A 20,332-nucleotide genomic window follows, 5' to 3' on the forward strand; every position below is an offset into this window, starting at 1 on the left:
AATATTTTGTTTAGTGATTAAAATAATTTTCAGAATTATAAGAGTTGTTTAGATGAAAAATTTGAGGAAAAAAAAATCAAAGTTTTGGTTTGGTTAAGAAGGAGAGAAAGAGAAGGAGAAAGTGAGAAAATTCTAATTCTTGATTCAATGGAGGATGAGGAGGGTCATCATTCATCTAAAAAACCTAGGAAAATACATATCAACTACAACAATGATTCAGAAATGGCTGATTTCTTAGATTATGAGAATGATTTTACACCCACTCAAACTCAAGCTCAAACTCAAACACAAACTCAAGATGATGATTTTTATGAGCCAAATCCTGATGATGAAGACATTGATGAGGAACCCAATGCTTCTAATACACAGGTACACTTATATCCTATACTTAATCTCACTTCTATAGCTCTCAATTATCAAAAGTTAGGTTTTTTGAATCATGGTTCGGCGAAACAGGTTGAGGTTCGGCTCACATCTATGAGCCGAATCTACCAATTGATGAACGGTTCGGCTTACTGAATCTGTTTACTGCATGCGCCGAACCTATAATTTCCAATTCCAACCCTTTTGCTAAACACTAGTTCGGCTTATATGAAAGTTTCATAGTAAGCCGAACAACATCCTGAATAGCCCGGAATAGAATCATTACTAATTCGGCTTATATATCCAAAATCGTATGTGCCGAACATAATTTTTTAATTTCTGGGTTGAAATATTGTTACTGGTTCGGCACATATGGAGAATATCGTATCAGCTGAAACCTCTTATGTTCAAGGTTCGACACATAATATGATTATCGTCTGAGCCGAACATGAATTTGTTAATTTTTGGGTTAAAATATTGTTCGTGGTTCGACACATATTGAGGATATCGTATAAGCCGAAACCTGTAAATGTTTATAGTTCGGCACATAATGTGATTATCGAATGCGCCGAACCTTGTTATTATATTCCCTTTCTAGTGTTTAACCTTGTGATATTCTTTGTAGATCGTGCTTGGACCCATGGAAAATCAACCTGATCCAGTAGACATAATTCACGAGGATACCAAGGATCACTTCCAAAATGATTTGGTATGTAAGAACCTTTTGTTTACCTTAATGTTGTCGGAATATTCCAGAGTTTTTCTTACAAATTACTTGTTTTGGAATGAACGTAGATATGGAAAACTAAACCAGAAGTTCTGGATTGGCTTGAGGAACACGCGATGAAGATAAATTGTGTACTAGTTAAAGGACAACAAAGCCGATGGGATCGGTTTGAAATGATTTGTCAGCGTAGTGGAACCGGCGCTAGCAAGGTTAAAAAGGGTACTGTATACGTTGGATAAGCCGAACTCTATACATTCGGCGCATAACTGTTAAGCTATTCATTAAAACATGAAATTGAAGGTGTCCATAACCCAATCCCAGCACCATTAAAAACAAAGTTGAGCACCTAAAAGCAAAGGTGTTTGCAACACCATAAAAGTGTACTTAAAACTGAAGAAAAACATTAAAAGGAAGTTGGAAACATAAAAGGACATTTAACCACGACCCCTCTTCTTAGTGGTAGGCCTTTGTTCGGGTTCCTCGGGTCCTTGTCCTTTGTTGATGATTACATCCCACTTGTTGATGAGGTATTTTTGTTCTTCCACGGTCATTGGTGTTTTGCAACCAAGTTTGGCCTTCATTTTTTTCAACATCTCCCTACCCGCGGCATTGGTCCTGACACAAGTATGAAAGTTATAAGACTAATTCGGCGCAAGTATGAATCATGTCTTGAAATTTTTATTAGCTTACACAGAGAGTGGATCGGCTCATACCACAAAACAATTATAAGTCGATCCTATATATTCGGCTCACAACCGATACCGTCGAATAAGCCGAATCTATGATTATGAACTCAAACATGTATTCAGCGCAACATGATATCATATAAATAAGTCGATCCTATGCACTTGTAAAATTTATGAAATTTTAACAATGATATTCGGCGCAACCCTAATATTATCGAATAAGCCGAATCTAGACTTATGAATTGAAACATTTATTCGGCGCAAAACTAATACAACCATACAAGTCGATCCTAAGCACATGCAAAAATTCTGAAATTCAAACAACATTTATTCGGGACAAAACTAATACAACCATACAAGCCGATCCTAAGCACATGCAAAAATTCTGAAATTCAGACAACATTTATTCGGCACAAAACTAATACTACCATACAAGCCGATCCTACGCACATGCAAAATTTCTGAAATTCACAAAACATATTCGGCACAAAACTAACACCATCGAATAAGCCGATTCTAAATATAAGTCTTTGTGTCACTAAGTTCGGCTCAAAACGGATTTCAGATCTATGCCGAGCCGTTCATATGCACTTTCAGGGTTCAGTTCCAAGAACAACTCGGCGCACATCTAACATTTGTTTTACGCTGAACCATACCCTGTAACCGCCGCAGAACACATGATTTTGACGAATTAAATCGACCAAAACAATCAAAAACATCAAATATAAGATGGGTTTGTAGAACTAACCTTCTTATTCTCATTTTCGGAGTTGGTTCTTCTTCAATCTCTTCTTCCGGTTGATTTTGTGGTTGATTTTGAGTTTGTTCTTCACTCTCTAAATCTTCTTCTTCATCAATAGGTTGTTCAATCGATCGATTTGAACGAGATACTGCCTTACGACGACCCATTATATAGATGAGTTTAATCGTCGATTAAAGTTTCACGAAACGACAATTAAATTTCCGCGATGAAAAAAAAGAAAGGGAAGGGTGAATGAGTTCGGCTGTGGAGAGGAAGAAGAAGAAGGTGAATGAAACTGATTTTAGGTGTAGTTGATTATAGGTTTTGTATTAAGGTTAGGGATAGATTAGTAGTAATTTAAAGGATTTAAGGACATATAGGTAATTGAACCACCCCATAGGGTACCCCTTATAAGGTCACCCAAGTTAGGACTAGTGCTTTGTATGCCTCGGAAGATTTTGGTATGCCCAAAATCAGGGTTCTTAAAAAAACAAGTAAGCATAAACTGAAAACCTAGTTCTATCGCCAGGCGCAAATTCTACAATTACAGAAATTCTGAAACTAGGGATGCAGAAAGCAACCAACAAATCTGAAGGTAACTCTCTTCCTTTCTCCTCTTCGCCCTCTGTACTTATGAATATGTGTTTGTAGAAATATACTCGGATTCTTTCTAAAGTTGGTGTAATTTCATTATTATCCAGATTCCACTTGCTTACCTGTTTTTCTGAAACTTCAGTAGAACTCAGTATTAATTTGAACTGATTTAGAATTTGTCAACAAAATGGAAATTTGAAAGCTAGTTTATTTAAAGTTGGTCAAGTGGGGGTGAAAATGATAACATCAAAAGCACAAACTGGTATCAATTGTTGGATAAGAAAGCAACAATGTCCATGTGGAGAAAGAAAGTGCTATATAAGATTTGAGGACGGCAAGAATGAGGAAGCATCGTCATCATCCGAACCCTCAGAAATCATATATGTCGATGTTGCACCACCATTTATTGGACAAACATTTGAAACTGATGATGAAGCTTTTGAATATTATACCAATTTTGCTAGAAAGAGTGGGTTTGCCATTAGAAGGGAGAGCTCGAGGAGTAATCAAGATAGAGGTGTTTATTCAAGAGTATTTGTTTGTCATCGTTATGGACCTGAAAGACATAGAAAATCAGCTAAGGCTGAGCGCAAGAGAGACCGGAAAACAACCGTTTGTGGATGTGAATCCAAAATGTACATTTTGAAGAAGATTATTGGAGGTGTTCCTAGATGGTCTGTTAAGCAATTTGTTAATGAGCATAACCATGAGTTGCTGGAAGATGATCAAGTACGTCTTCTTCCTGCGTATCGGAAAATTCCTGATGCAGATCGAGAACGCATTTTATTACTCCATAAAGCTGGGTGCTCTGTCCGTCATATAATGAAGGTGCTGCAAGTAGAAAAGGGAGAGGAAGAACAACTGCCATTTATCGAGAGGGATGTGAGAAACTTTGTTCAGTCTTGTAAGAAGGTTGATCGGGAAAATGATGTTTCAGAGCTTCTTAATGTGTGCAAGTCTGTAAAGGAAAGAGATGCAGACTTTGTGTATGACTTTACAATGGATGAGAATGCGAAGCTTGCAAACATTGCATGGGCATATGGAGATTCTGTTTGTGCATACAGAGCATTTGGTGATGTAGTTGTATTTGATGCCACGTATCGGGAGATCACTTATGACAGACTTCTTGGAGTGTGGTTTGGTATTGACAACCATGGGAAAACCATATTTTTTGGATGTGTTCTGTTGAGGGATGAGTCTTACCATTCTTTTTCCTGGGCATTGCAGGTTGTTATTCATCAACTTCTTTTTAATACAATATGTTTGTTTTTATCATTTTCTTACAGATTTGTGTCTTTGCAGGCTTTTCTCCAATTTATGCATGGCAGATGCCCACAGACTATTCTAACTGATATAGATCTGGGGCTTAGGGATGCTATAACAAGTGTGTTGCCAAGTAGTAAGCAAGTCTTTTGCATATGGCATATTGTTTCCAAACTTTCGAGCTGGTTCTCTTTTCAACTGGGACCACAATATGAAGATTTCAAGGCCGAGTTTGATAGGTTGTATAATCTCGAAAGTAAAAAGGATTTCGAGGGTCAGTGGATCCTAATGGTTAATCGGTTTGGACTTGGTTCAAATAAACACATTGCCCTACTCTTCTCTCACCGGGCATCATGGGCACTACCTTACCTGAGAGGTCACTTTATCGCCCAAATGACAACTGCAGAATATTCTAAGTCCATAGATGCTTTCCTGAAAGGGATCTTGAGTGCACAAACATGTTTAGAAAGCTTCTTTGAGCAGGTATGTGGCCACAACATTGTACAATCTATTATTTTACCATATGGATTTTGAACTCATCGTGGTTGTAACAATTGTTATGGAACACATGCAGGTTGGTATTGTTTCCAATTTTAGAACTCAAGCAGGGGAGCAAGAGATGGAAGATATGCATATTAAAACTTCAATGCCCATTGAGGAACACGCTTCTAGTATCCTAACACCTTATGCCTTCAATTTATTACAAAATGAAATTGTATTATCCATGCAATGTGCAGCATTTGAAACAGCCAATGGATCATATCTTGTGCGGCACCACAAGAGGATGGATGGAGGGTGTCTCGTTAGTTGGATGCCAAAGGATGAAAAGATCTGTTGTTCTTGCAAACAATTTGAAGTATCAGGAATTTTGTGTAGGCACATTCTTCGGGTACTTGCACTGAAGAACTATTTTCACCTTCCAGAAAAATATTTACCAATTCGGTGGCGACGAGAAAGCTCTTTACTTCAAAGCAACACTGATGGTTGGTCTCAAGCATTTCATTCCCTTACTTCAGCTTTATATGCCGAGTCATCACTTTCAAAGGAGCGTGTTGATTATGTTCGTAAAGAACTTGTAAGGGTACTTAACGATGTTAGAAATATGTCTGCATGTGATGGAGTTGTTTTGAATTTGGAGTGTAATCCACCAATAGATGTTAGAATAGATGCTGCTGCAAATGGCAGTGAATGCAACTCCACTTGGAATTGATTTTTAACCAATAGCCAATACATTACTAAAAGGTATTGAAGGGGCTATGGAGACACAAGATATTGTTCAGCAATGAAATTCGCTTTCTTGGTTCTTATTCGGCTTCCATGAAGAGTTATAAAGATCAGAAGAAGATGAAAGAGGTCTGGTTTTGAATCAGTTCTTGTGATGCCAAGTAAATGTATTGCACCTTAATTGTAAGATGGTTTCCATTTGCGGTGTAGGATATTATTGTGAATACTTGAAAACCTTCGATGAAAATCTGGTCAAATTTTAGGACCAGGATTGTTCTGCAAGTTTGGTCATCATAATTACTTATTTACAGAGATTGTTATTGCCACAGAAAACAATCAATTGATAGAGATTTTGGGCCAATAGTTCTGGATGGTTGGATTCCACAGTGATTGTTGATTGTGGAAATGCAGGACATGTTTAATTAAACTGAACATGATTGGTCAAAATGTGTATGAAATGTGTGGGATCCATTTTACTTCTGTTGGAGAGTGAAAGCCAGAAGAATAGAAAGGAAGGCCAAAAATTTCTGACCACATAACTGCAAGATTTTCTGAGGTTGTGGATGTGGATGTGGATGTAACATGTTAATAGGGCCAATTTTCCTACTCCTCATGGGAACTAAAAGGTAATTAGGTTACTTTTCTTTCTCTATCCGGCAAGTCGTAATTGTTAAAGCATCCTTTTACTGAGCCGTGAGCACCGCCACATCAATTCAGGAAGCAGGGTAGCCATTAATTTCTGCGCTAAAATGCTAGACAGTAATACTGAAATGCTGCATCATAAGGTACGTTTAATTGTTTCTTTATATTATCTTATTTTTCTAAGACCACATCTGTTAGTAGTTGCTGTGTTAAAGATTGAGCACTAACAAATGCAAAAAATGAGATTACTTCCTCACTCTGCACTTTATTGTAAGGCAAGTTAGCAAAAATAATAGAAACCTTAAAGACAAACTTTAGTAGCTCCTAAAAGCAAAGTTCAGTGCAGCCGATAAGGAGGTAGGAAGACATTGAAAAATAAGAATGAGTACAACCAACTTACTAATGATTAGCTAGTGATTAAATGTAGTTACTGAAGTTTTATTATTTTCTTTTCCTTGCTTTTTAAAATAATGCAAGGAAATTAGTCATAATTACTGAAGTTTTATTGCCGTAAAACAATAACTGAATGTTCTTTGAATATAAGCATTTAACCATATACAATTCCTTCCTTCATCTTCTTTATAAAATCATCACATTTCTTGTTCAGTTCTTCTACACTCAGTGACGCTTCTCCATCTTCTTCATCATCTTCATCTTCCTTTCTTTCATCTTTTTCTTCATCCTCTGTAACTGAATGTATTTTAGCATCCTCTTTCTCGCCATCTTTGGTAAACACAGTTCCAATTTTCTCATCTTTCTCGTTCTCGCTGTCTTTGGTAGTCATGAACTCATATTCCTCTTCTTTTAGACATTCTGTTACTTCTTTTCCCCCTTCATCGATGACTAGTAGTTCGTCATCACAAGTTTTTGAAGTCCCTGTACTCTCCTTGACAAATACTCCCTCATAACCATCCACCTCCAAAACCTCGGGCTTCAACCACAACTGGTCTACGTTTCCTGTGCTTAGTTTGTCACTAAAGTACTGCTGATGCTGATCAGTGGAAGAGAGGAATTCAAAGTTTCTGGCAAGGAATACAAGGATTCCATTACAAAGGAGGAACATGTACTTCCTATCAATAGTGTAAGTAAATAAATGAAAAGAAAGGGAAGAAAAAGCAGGAATCTGCGAAGATGAGTAGGACAAGATTAAGGAAAATATTGAGAGAAGAGAGATTAAGAATTGAAGAATAGTAGGCTTCTTTAGTAAGTTGTCTGGTTTCTGAAAAACACCATTACTGCCTTCAGTTGTTTGTAGCATTTGATGATGTTCAATTTGATCCATCTTCTTTAGTTAATTATCAGTGGTTGATTTTGTAACTACTTGCTTCCACAGAGATAAAGAGAGATTTTGTGTTCGCCCAGTTGCGCGCTATGGATGAGATCAACCGAGAATGTGTTATTTGTTCACTATTTATAAGCTCAAGGAATGAAGAGTAACTTTGCTGAACTTGCCCATCTTTGATAAAACAACACTCTTGATTCTTGAACTTTCTTTGGAGTTACTTATTGGATTAGGACAAGACCTGAGTACCCTCAGGTTAAGGGAAGATATTTTCCAGAAAAATACTTCATCTACCGGGTAATTTGATCAACTATGAATTTTTATCACCCTCTTTGTTTACACTCCCCTGTCTAGGAGCCACTAATATTCAGGTGCATATATATATATATATATATATTCAGGTGCATATATATATGGTCCAGCATTGTTGTGTCGTTCCTATTAATACCGTCCCTATTATGTATTCCATGTGAAAAGATAGATGAAGGTTGTTGAAACAGTCGCAATCAAAAACTGAATGCTATCAAAATTTGTTATTGAAGCACCTAATTTTTGATTAATCAGTGTAGAAAGCCGATCATTTGTATTTTATTTTGCAAAAGTTATGAGGGGTTAAGGACCTTAAACCAGAAGGTCAGAATAATGCAAAAGTCATTATTCCAGAGCACAGTTATTATTGTGCATTAGTGCTGATGAAATATTTTAACATTCAATTTCATTCTTGTAATTAACGATTTTGAATGCGGTTTTATCTTGATCAGTGAGTAGGAAAAGTGACTATTCTTGTCGGTGTTTGATGGTGCTACCAATCATCATTTGTAAACTGTCAATATGTCCACCACTTAATTATAAAACTTACTACTGAGTATGGAAAAGCTTACATACAGTGTACAGCAACTCCCTAAACAAAAACAAAAACTAGCATAGCCGAGGAACATTTATAATAACATGGACCATGGTGATACTATTAGTGATACTGAAGTACTTTCTACAACTATTTAGTTAGCAACTACAGGAAGATACCGAGAGCTCCAGAAATCAAGTTGGTGGTGGTGGTGGACTGGTGGTGCATAAATTTAGAGCTGATCAGGCCAAAAAGAAAGTCCCCATAGCAAATTCCCTTTTCTCATCAAGGGTACCCTTAAAACTGTCAAGACCATATTCTCTGAGAAGCACATCAACCTTCCATTCCTCCATTTTCTCATAATCTGCCTTCTTGTAACGAGGATAATGAAGTGGCATTTGAAAACCTGATGATGCACCACATTTCGTTGTGACCTTGTTGAATTTCTTCTCTTCATCATGCATGGAGTAGAAACTTATCTCCTGAGCCTTATCATTCTTCGACGATGATGAATTATGTACCCGAAATTCATTGTGCCTATTGAGTTTACAAGCCATTTCAATAGCATGAAAGTCTCCATGATCATCGACGAAATCTTGATCTTACTCTTTGAAGATATTTTTCAAAGCTAAAAGAACTAGAGGAAGACGAAAGCTTGAATTGGAAAACCCAATTTGAGATGCAACAGAGACTATTAGATCCTCTATATATAGAGAGAGGTGAATGGGTAAAGTTAGAAGCTAGCACGCACAAGGAAAAAAAACAGCTAGCGCACACTGTATGTCATGATGGGTATGAAAAAAACTGCGGTTTTACCGACTGGTGACTATCAGTCGCTTTTGGTATTTGTTTCTTTGGTTTCTGTTTTGGTGATCTTACGCGTTATAACGTTACGTGGTAGTCTCATTCAACAGAAGTGGAACTTAATTACAGCAGCAAATTACGTGTTAACACAGGGTGAAACACTAATTAAAGCAATTTACGTGTTAAGAAAAATATTGTATTTGACCCTCAATCCTAATTACATCGACATAGACACGTACTTGAATCGAACCTGATGATGCACTACAGACCTGCACCAGTCAATATAAAACTGAGTGTTACCCGCACTTTACTTGAAGGAGCAAACGGGAAAGCACTGTTAATACCTTGCTTAAATCTGTGGTCTTCTTTGAGCCTTTTCCCAAAGAAAACAAAAATGCTTTTAAGGTTCAATGGTTCATTTACCACAAAAAATAGAAAAAAGTTCAATGTGTCAAAAATTTGAGCCAGAAATTCTCTTTACAATAGAACAAGATTACTTATAACCACAGGTTTGGTGTTTAATTACTGTGGGTGTCAATATAAAGTTCACATGGGGTACATTTTTCTTAGCATTCTATTATTTCTCCCTCCCGATTGTAGTTCAGGTCTTCTCTGGGGCATCACCTCACATTGTCCTTATATAGGATGTCTACCGCTATATTATTTAACCTTCTTTTTAAAAAAAAATGTCACCCACCGATCAAAAAAAAAAAAGTCACCCACCTACATTACTAAGAGTAAGGGCCATGTAGTCGAGAGTCTCAATCAAAACAAAAAAGAAACTCATAATTGTTCATATTTGATGATACCATTCGATAAGAAGAGCCACTTTCTACTATTTTTAACAGAACCCTCATTTGATTAAAGGAGTGGTCGGAAGTTTTCGATATACGATGATATCTACCGTATCGTATGAACCAAAAAAAAAAAAGCAAAACAACAAGTAAAATTTTAAAAAATTATTTAACAAATCATCACTTCTTGGTGTGGAGTGCACTTAGATTGCATCCTATTAAATTTTAATGTGAAAACCATTTGTTTACAAATGAGTAACATTGAATAAATAAATAAATACACTATGAGTGTAAAACTGTTCAATCCAGTGGTAGATAGTTCAAGATGATGTGTGTAAAACTGTTCAATCCTTCTTCAGTTCTGGATTTCTTCCGAAGAAACTCAACAACATCAGAGTTACCTTGATTCCTAAGACTTCATCAGCTCATAAGCCAGAAGATTACAGGCCCATAGCTCTTTGTAACACAATTTACAAGCTCATCTCTAAGATAATTACTTTGAGGCTTAAAAAACATATGGTAAACATTATATCTCCTATGCAATCTACATATGTGCCTAGCAGATTGATTTCTGAAAATGTGTGGTTGGTCCAAGAGCTAGTAAAAGCAATGAAAAGGAAAAGAGGTAGAACTGGTCATCTTGCTCTCAAGATGGATATGTCAAAAGCATTTGACAAACTTGAATGGTCTTTCCTTATGGAGGTGCTCAAGAAATTTGGTTTTTGTGATAAATTCTGTCATCTTATTCTGCAGTGCATAAATACTACTCAAGTGGAAATTATGGTTAATGGTACTCCTTCTACTGCATCCAAACCCACAAGAGGAATTAGACAAGGAGATCCCCTATCTCCTTATCTATTTATTCTTGCAATGGAGGCTTTTTCAAGGCAAATGAATCATCTTGAAAACATGAATATGTTAACAGGTATGAAAATTTCAAAAAATGCTCCTAAAATTATCCACTTGCTATTTGCAGATGATTGCTTACTCTTCTGCAAAGCTAATCAAGTGCAAATAAACAAGTTACTTCAGTTGATTAATGATTTTAGTGCTTGCTCAGGGCAACTTATCAACTTTCATAAGTCTGCAGCTCATTTCAGTAATAATGTTAACCCTCATTCTTGACAGCTCATGAGTGGTATTCTTCAAGTTAGACAAATGGATATTAAAGAGGAAAAATATCTTGGTCTTCCTTTTTTTATAGGAAGAAATAAAAAGATTTCATTTTCTTCTCTTATTACTAAGATGGAAAACAAACTCTCAAGATGGAATGGTTCAAATTTTTCAGAGGCTGGAAGATCAGCAATGATCAAAAATGTGACAAATGCAGTCCCAGTTCATCATATGATCAGTTTCAGGTTACCTGATAACACCATTAATCATCTAAATACAATCCATCAAAATTTTTGGAGAAATAAGAAGTCCAATAGAGGAAAACACCTGATCAGTTGGAGAAATGTCAATAATTCTAAGGAAGAAGGAGTATTGGGTTTCAGAGATCTCCACTTATTCAATAGAGATCTTCTAGCAAAATCTGCATGGAGACTATGCTTTGACAATACTTCTATATGTGTTTTTTCTCTTCAAGCTAAGTACTTTCAAGATGGACAACCATTCAATTCTACAGATAATGATAATTCCACATGGTCATGGAAGAGTATCATTTTTGAATTTCATTTCATTTCATCAAGAAATATAGTTGTTGGAGTGTAGGTAATGGGCAAAAAATCATGATATGGCAGTATAGATGGATCCCTGAACTGGACAATCCAACTTCTCCTAAGATTGGTTCTGCAAATCCTCAAGAATATACTTATCTTCATCAACTCTTTTCTCCAGATAATAGTGGTTGGAATATAAGGCTAATCCTGCCTTATTTGATCCTCATATTGCTGATTTAATTCTAAAAATATCTATACATTCTCATCATGAAGACAAGTTAGTCTGGATTCTTGAGAAAAATGAAAAATTCACAGTGAAGTCAGCTTATAATAAGATGCTAAAAGAGAGAAATGAGAATCATTCTGTGGGTATGAGGATGCAAGGAATTTTCAAAAAACTTTGGAAATTACCTATTCTACCTAGAACAAATCAGTTCTTGTGGAAATGTGTGAAAATATTCTCCCAACTAGAGACAAATTGTCTGAAGTTATTAAATATGAAGAATTTGGATGTCCTTTTTGCTCTCACACTCTTGAAACTGCAAGTCACGTCATACTAGATTGTCCCTTATCTAAAGCAGTTTGGTTTGCAGTTCTTGGAATTCATATTTCTCAAGGTATCAGTCTAACGGACTGGTTGTGCAGTTGGTTTGACTAGCTCATTGCCAGACAAGTTCAAGAATCAGAAGTCTGTAAGATTGGCATAGTGTCCTGGTGTATCTGGAATGTGAGATGTGACAAAGTTTTCAAAGGGATTATTTCTTCACCAGAAACTATCATCCACAAATGCAGAAGAGAGTTTGCAGTACTGGACAAGAAGCATATCTCTAATTACAGGCTTATATTACCCCATATTAGGATAAATCAACACCGGCAATCCCCTCCTTTAAAATATCTTAAAATTAATTCTGATGGATCTTACTTTGCTGACAATAATTCAGGAGGCATTGGACTAATTTGTCGTGATTTTGCAGGTCTGCACCAAGGATCGAAGTGCATCTACTTAGCTGCTGCAACAAGTCCAGAACAGGCTGAGAGTAAAGCTTTATGGGAAGAAATGAATTGGGCAGCAGAGAAGAATCTAGAGAAGGTGGTTTTTGAGCTGGATGCAAAGCTTGTAGTGTTCGCAGTTCAAGGTGTTTCTCTTAATATAAATTGGAGATTGCACAATTTAATATTAGATATTAAAAATTTATTAAGTAGTCATCTCTTTTGGAAATGTTCTTATGTTCCAAAAGGAAAAAAATAAAATAGCAGGTAGGCTATCAAAATTAGCTAGAAGTCAAAGAATGAGTGGTGTTTGGTTATTAGAGCCTCCTGATGAAATCCTTTATCAACTTCAAGAGGAAGCAAATTATGTAAACACTATTTAATCATCAATTCAATTTTCAGTTTCAAAAAAAAAAAAAAAAACTATGAGTTTAAACAAATGAACATTTATAAATATATAAAATATCAACAGATTGGCACAATATATAATACTCCTCCGTCCCGATATATAGGTGGAATTATATCAATTCTCTTAAAATAAGAAAAATATGTTTCATAAATATGCATTGTTTTTCTTATATTATCCTTTATCTCATTTCCAAGATGAGAAATGACAACTAATTTGTTATAGTACCCAATACCCATGCATAATATATAAGGGTATATGTAGGAAAAGTTATCTTGAAATTGGAATTTCGCATATCTGATGGGATTATAAAAATTCAAAACTCCAGATTTATATAATGGATGGAGGGAGTTGCGGTTGTTTTTGTATTGATATCATCCAATTACAAAATCTCGAACTGGGGGTTGCTCATAATAATTGGAGATACGAGTTGCTTAAAATTACGTAGTTGGGGTTTGCGAAGATAAGGCCAAGGATATCAGGATTTAGACATGGATATTGAAAAACACTAAAGATCACTGGTTGAGGGATTAACTGACTAACGAGTTGAAGTCTGAGTGGATCATGACGTCATCGCCATCTACACATAAGTGATCCATTTATGTTAACATGCTTAGCGTGAGTCACACGTTCAACCAACTGTATATAAGCCCTCGAAGACTCACTTTGTAAACCAAGACATATGATTCAGTTTAACTCAATAATAAGAATTATATTTTCTATGTTCTCTCTTCTACCGAGTTGTGATATCCGACCTAGAGATAACTCGATAATCACCAACTAGAATTAGAGCTAAGTAATTTACAAATGAAGATTGGTAGTCAGACCAAGTCGGGAGATTAAGTCAAGCCAGTTAACCAATCAGAAATCTTCTGTAGGTACGTATTTTGTTAGCATAATCTCGATGCGAAAATATGCATATTCATTGGCGTCGACCAGCGTTGTATCATAATATTGATTTTAATCTTGAATCTCTTTCTAAATTATAATTTTGATGTATAATTATCCTTTCTTGAGGGAAAAAAAAAGAGTTTTCCAACAAAAAATGCATTAACATATGATAATAATGATTCAAAATCCTGTTTTAAAGCACAATTTCTGCTAATACCCATTAAATATGTTGATCTATATCTTAATCTTGCTTCAATATATCATTATTATAATTATTTCATCTTTAGATTAATCTGCACCTAGTTCATTTAGATCAATTATTATCTTTATAACATAAAGTTCATGTCGTAAATGAATCTAAAATAAAATAAAATATGAAAATCTATATCTATGTTAAATTCATACAGATCTATAACTATATCACATGATTAGCCAAGTTTGAAGCATTTTTTGCTATTTTCAATCATGATTCTTACAAATATCATTAATATTTATATTTTTCTATCTTGAATGCATATTATCTCAAATGCTAGTAATTTCATCAGAGAAATTCGAAGTATAATGCTATTTTGATTTTACAAATGTTGAATTATCTGAAGCAGATTTAGCTATAATTGATTACATCTCGATCGATTCATCAATCTTTTAATTTTCAAACATAAAAGTAGTTATGTTCCATCATTATTTAACAGACATATGTTGTTAGAACATTGTTTCTAGAAGTTTTCATATCTGGTAAGAATCTAGTCACTATACTAGAAATATTATTATTATGCTGAAAATACAGTTTATCTCGTGAATCCAACAATTTTCTACCTATTTTCAGCATACAGTTCACTATGCTGAAAACATGTCTAGATATGATGAGTCATAAACTAAAAGGCATGTTAAATGCATGATCCAATGTTGAGGAACAACTTCTTTCAAAGAATTTTCCGTTTTGGATGAAAATGGACGATTTGAGATCTGAAAGATACAATAAAATTGTATAATCAGAGTACTCACGTGTTGATTGTCATCTTGTTTAGTACAAGGAAAATGACATCGAAACCACTAAGAAGAGTCCTACCACCTTGAACTGGAATAACACCACCAGGTCGAGAAACACCTACTGCCCAAGAGGCAGTAACTCCAATCATGCAAAACTCTTTTCCAGGTCGATTTAACTCGCCAGATCGAACTCGACCTGCGAGAACAACTCCAAGTGGTGACACACCTGCCACACCATCCACTTTTTTAGTTCCAGATGGCCAGCCAGTTGCTGTCTTGGTGGGTAAAACTCTTATACTACAAGAGAGAATGAGTCTACCTTGATTTTTATCAATCTCGATTACACCAGTCATACAAATACCAAATGATATGTTCCAAGAGTTGTTAAAGTTGATTCCGACCTTGAATGAGATAGTCAATCATATGACCCCACCAGCACCGACAACAACAACTCGAACAGTAACAACAACTCAACCTTTGTCAGCAGAGAATATATCTCAGTCGTCTGACACAGTACAACTGATTAGCCACCAAGACCAGATGAGAAAACAGCTCAGAAATTACTGCTCGATGGCTAACCATATCTCATCTACGCCAACGGCCCATAACTTTGAGCCGAGCCAAGTTGTTTCTTAAGTAACATCCAAGTCAGTTGACTCAAGAACAAAACTAATGTTAAAAGAACAAGAAAACGGGCTCAAACTATTAATCAACAATCCCAGAACGGACCCCATATAAACCTTCAAATATGGCATACTGTCCAACAAGTGACAATGTAATTAAGCTACCACAAAATTTCCACTTACCTAACTTCAGAAGCTTCAAAGGAGATGCAGATCCAAATAAACATGTATTCCATTATGAACATCAAATGTCATTGTATCTTGAGAACACTCTGATCCTAGCACGATTCTTCACAAGCATTTGGAAAGATGATGCGTTAACTTGGTTATGATGTTTACCACAAAACTCAGTAATGCCATTTCAGGACATCAAAGTGTTGCTTATATAAAACTACTCGTGTAACATTAAACAAGTTGATGTTCTGGAATAAGTCTTTAGAGTAACTCGTCAATAGGATGAAAGTTTTACAAACATTTTAAGAAGGTTTAAAACTGCAGCAACACCCATCTAGAAGTCTCAAGAGATATTCCTTTGTGTTCTTTTAAAAAATGTTCTGCTACACTCTTTCACAGGCTCAGAGTTAACTTATCTAGAAGAAGTGTACAACAAATCTCAAAAATGGGTCAGGAAAGAGCAGGAAAATTTTACCATGAACATAAAGTGTACTCAGCTGGTCCTTCATCAAGAGATAAGAGACAACATTCTCTGAAATCATTCAATAAAGCTTCAAAGAAGCCAAACTTCAAAGCTAAGTCATAAGCAAAGTGAGCTTAGGAATTTAAGGGTTTTATCAAGATGAATGCGTCTACTGAAACTAACCAATAGTTCATTAAGTACATAACATACTTTGTGACACCTCGAAAAATAAGGAACGAGTATAAAAGCAAGAACCACTGCTTATATCATGAAGCTCATGGTCATCACACAAATGACTGCAGGAAATTGATCAAGTTCATTAATGACCTAGTCAAAGAAGGTCACCTCAAATAGTTCATCTCCAAGGGGAAAACTCCGACTCAGGCTAAAAAGGTCAAAGAGTGCTTTGATATGATATACTTTATTGCTCGAGTTGGGAATGAATCGAATCTCGACCTCACTGACAAGAAAAGAAAACTCTGCGAGATTAATGTTACATGTATCTGTCTGAGCTATGAATGTCTCCTACCACCTCCAGACGACATAGTAACATTTCCACATTCCGATGCTATGGTAGTAGAACTAATAATCGATAGATAGGATTTTAGTAAGATACTTGTAATACCCGGTACTTTTATTTATCTTCTTGGGTAGGTTTTTACACGAATTAGCTAATTTTATTGTTTTCCTTAGTTTAGGTAGGTTGTTGGAACTAGAAAGACTATAAGCTAGGGTGGAAATAGCATGATTAATAATAAATAAACTCAAGAGAAAAATAGAAAGATAAAAAATAAAATAAATAAGATTAAATAAAATAATATATATGAAATTTAATAATAAGAATTGTATTAGTATAAATTTTATTATAAATAGGTGGAAAGGTATTTGAGAAGTTAGAAACATAAACTAGAGAAAATGAGAAGGAGGGGAAGATAAATCTAGATATTTTTGGAGAAGAAGGATAAGAAAATTAGTAGGAGTTTGTACCAATTGAGAGGTAGAATGTTAAATCCCCATTCTCTTTGTGTTTCTTTGTTATACTTGATTTTGATTTTGTGTAATCTTCAATCATTAAGGTTCTGAAATTTATCTGTACAATTTTATGTATCTGATTGATGATCGGCTTTTGGTTATTTATAGATAACATAATTGGGTATCATTAGTTAAAATTTGAGAATAATCTACCGTAAATCCACCGTTGAATGTTTGTGTCAATATAGATGATGATTTCCGAAATTTCTGAATAGATTCGCTTTATTATGTTTTTGATTGGTTTGCATAACCTTAATGATGTTATGATGATTTTTAATCTTAACAAAATTTGTAAATATATATCTTACCTTTCATTTTTCTTTATATTTGACCAATTTCAGATTATTGTGAATTTATTATTTTTCTAACATGATAAATCTGCGCAGATTTTACGATGAGTTTGTAAATTCAATATCTTTGGCTTGTACAGTTGTTTTTCTATGAAATTTGGATATTTGATTGATTATTAAGTTATATATGTTCATTTAATATTTTAGGAAGATCCTGATAAAGTAATCACCCTGAAATGGATGGTGTAAAGTTTATGAAGTTAGTTTGTTTGCATGAATGCTTTGAAGAAACTCATTATATTTGTCATATGTTGTTGTTTGTAAAAATGATTTTAAAAAAAAATTAAAATGAGTTCATGTTTTAACGCTATATGGAACATGGTTTCATGCTAACGACGGGTAATGATCCCCGAGATCTGAATGGGTAATGATCCTCATGTAGGAACTTGTGTTCCTGACCATCGATGGATGTTGTTCGTGCTGGATAACAAGAATGAAACGGGTAATGATCCCCGAGAGAAAATGAGTATGATCCCCATAAGAATTTTTTTTCCTGACCATCGATGGCGGTTGTCCGCGTCGGATAACGATAGGTGGGTGTATGAACCAAAGTTATCCGGCTATTCTTACACCCACCTATCGTTTATCATGCACGGAAAGACTCCATTGATGGTCATGAACAAAGTTTCTATGGGAATCATACCCATTTTCTATTAGGCATCATTACCCGTTTCATTGTCTTTATCCGGCACGAACAACCGCCATCGATGATAAGGAACACAAGTTCCTACATGGGGATCATTACCCATTTAGATCTCAGGGATCATTACGCGTCATTAGCACGAAATCATGTTCCATATAACGGTAAAACATGAACTCATTTCAAAAAAAATTAAATGATTTTTACAAACAATACAAGCAATCATGGCTTAACAACATATGACAAACAACATGAGTTTCTCTTAAGCATTTATGCAAACAAACTACACAGATATTTTACATCATGCATCTCAGGGTGATTAATTTATCCAATCTTCTTAAAATTTCAAAAGAACATATATAACTCAATAAGCAATTACATATCCAAATTTCATAGAAAAACAACGGTACAAACCAAAGATATTGAATTTACAAACTCATCATAAAATCAGGGCCGATTCATCATGTTAGCAAAATAATCACATTAAATTCATAATAATTTGGAATTGGTCAAATCCAAATAAAAATGAAAGCTAAAACATATATATGAGATTAAAAATCATTATCATATCATTAAGGTTACGCAAACCAATTAAAAACATAATGAAGAGAATCAGTTCAGAATTTCAGAAATCACCATCTATATTAACAAAAACATTCAACGGTAAATTTACGGTAGAGTATTCTCAAATTTTAACTAGTGATACCCAATTATGTTATCATAAATAACCAAAGGCCGATCATCAATCGGAAACATAGAATTGTACATATAAATTTCGGAACTCTAATGATATAAGATTAGACAAAATCAAAATCAAGTATAACAAAGAAACACAAAGAGAAAGGGGATTAAAATTCTACCTCTCAATTGCTACAAACTCCTACTAATTTTCTTTATCCTTCTTCTCCAAAAATCTCAAGCTCCATCTTCTTCTCCTTCTCATTTTCTCTAGTTTATGTTTCTAACTTCTCAAATACCTTTCCACCTATTTATAATAAACTTTGTACTAATACAATTATTATTGTTAAATTTCATATTTATTATTTGGGGAAAAATATTTTTAGCCAAAAAAATAAAAATTTATATATCTTAAACCCACCATTTATATTGTTTCTATGGGTAACCCAAAATTAGTTTTAAAAAATCATATTAAAAATATAACCTTATACCTAAATTTAAGAAAATAATCCTACTTTAATTTATTTTCAAAAAAGAAGTTTTAGTAGTTGGTCAATTCCTAACAATCTTCCTAAAATGACTCAATTTTATATCTTTTTTGGGATGCAGATCCTCTGTCCCGGAATGCCCTCTGTGCCCCTGTCCTAACCACTCATAAAACGCCATGTGAGTATTATTCTAACAACATCAAACTCCGTTACTTCTTTAGATTAAATCGAAAAAATTACAAGGAAACCAGTTCTTCTCCTTCTCCGTATCAAAGTACAATGTTTTTTTTTTGTCCAAATCATAGATACAATTTTATGTTGATCACTCGGGTAAGTTCTCCCAGAGATCTCTATTTCAATTTTTGAATTATGGTTAGGAAAAAAAGAGAACTTTCAAAATTATTATAAGTTATGTAACCCAAATCATATCATATTTTGTGAAGAACCATTGGGATTTAATAAATAAATCTCTTGATTACAGATAAACTGTCTTCCACTCAAACGGGTCAGTTTGATTATTTAAATTTCTTTTTTCCTTTGTTATGATCACAGATCAAATCATACAAGCCATTGTGCTATGAGAATTAATGGGTAGTCACATGGCAATTCATTATCATATACAATATCAAAGACATGGATCAAATCTCAACTAAAAATTTACCATCTTTACAAATACAGTTCAAAACCAATTTCATATCTTGATTGCTGCGTGCCTGCCTCCCAGATCCTCTAGCTAAAATTAATTTTTCCGTCAGCTCTCAGAGTTAAATATAGATCACCAACGGCGTTGTGTCTTAGTAGTAAAGCAGAAACTAAATTGGATTTGCGGAGTTCAAATTGAGGTTTCGAAGAATAACAGAAGATAGGATTAGGAAGAAGACAGACATAAAATATAACGTGTTTGGAGGTTGTTAGAATGATACCCACGTGGCGTCTTATGAATGGTTGGGACAGGGGCACAGAGGGGAATCTGGGACATAG

The 20,332-nt window shown here is 34.8% G+C and overlaps 3 protein-coding genes across 3 annotated transcripts; 1 reads left to right on the forward strand and 2 right to left on the reverse strand.

Moving 5' to 3' along the window:
- The first annotated feature begins 2,973 nt into the window (after window positions 1-2,973).
- LOC113302227 (putative protein FAR1-RELATED SEQUENCE 10) lies at window positions 2,974-5,881 on the forward strand. The gene is made up of 4 exons (XM_026551112.1): window positions 2,974-3,113; window positions 3,220-4,339; window positions 4,415-4,858; window positions 4,950-5,881. Exons 2-4 carry the CDS (start codon window positions 3,350-3,352, stop codon window positions 5,583-5,585), a joined length of 2,070 nt encoding a protein of 689 aa, XP_026406897.1. The 5' UTR covers window positions 2,974-3,113; window positions 3,220-3,349; the 3' UTR covers window positions 5,586-5,881.
- A 568-nt stretch (window positions 5,882-6,449) lies between these two features.
- LOC113302235 lies at window positions 6,450-7,823 on the reverse strand. Its single transcript, XM_026551124.1, has one exon. The coding sequence runs from the start codon at window positions 7,521-7,523 to the stop codon at window positions 6,789-6,791; it is 735 nt and encodes a 244-aa protein (XP_026406909.1). The 5' UTR covers window positions 7,524-7,823; the 3' UTR covers window positions 6,450-6,788.
- Window positions 7,824-8,355: 532 nt separating this feature from the next.
- On the reverse strand, window positions 8,356-9,051 carry LOC113333051. The gene has a single exon (XM_026579545.1). The coding sequence runs from the start codon at window positions 8,922-8,924 to the stop codon at window positions 8,610-8,612; it is 315 nt and encodes a 104-aa protein (XP_026435330.1). The 5' UTR covers window positions 8,925-9,051; the 3' UTR covers window positions 8,356-8,609.
- Between the last annotated feature and the right edge of the window lie 11,281 nt (window positions 9,052-20,332).

Source organism: Papaver somniferum, chromosome 1 (genome assembly GCF_003573695.1).
Source record: "Papaver somniferum cultivar HN1 chromosome 1, ASM357369v1, whole genome shotgun sequence".
Classification (NCBI taxonomy): Eukaryota; Viridiplantae; Streptophyta; class Magnoliopsida; order Ranunculales; family Papaveraceae; genus Papaver; species Papaver somniferum.

Coding starts and splice junctions, on each gene's coding strand:
- LOC113302227 (XM_026551112.1), top strand. CDS start 3,350: ATGATAACATCAAAAGCACAAACTGGTATCAATTGTTGGATAAGAAAG. Junction 4,340..4,414: donor CTTTTTCCTGGGCATTGCAG/GTTGTTATTCAT, acceptor GTGTCTTTGCAG/GCTTTTCTCCAATTTATGCA. Junction 4,859..4,949: donor TAGAAAGCTTCTTTGAGCAG/GTATGTGGCCAC, acceptor GAACACATGCAG/GTTGGTATTGTTTCCAATTT.
- LOC113302235 (XM_026551124.1), bottom strand. CDS start 7,523: ATGGATCAAATTGAACATCATCAAATGCTACAAACAACTGAAGGCAGT.
- LOC113333051 (XM_026579545.1), bottom strand. CDS start 8,924: ATGGCTTGTAAACTCAATAGGCACAATGAATTTCGGGTACATAATTCA.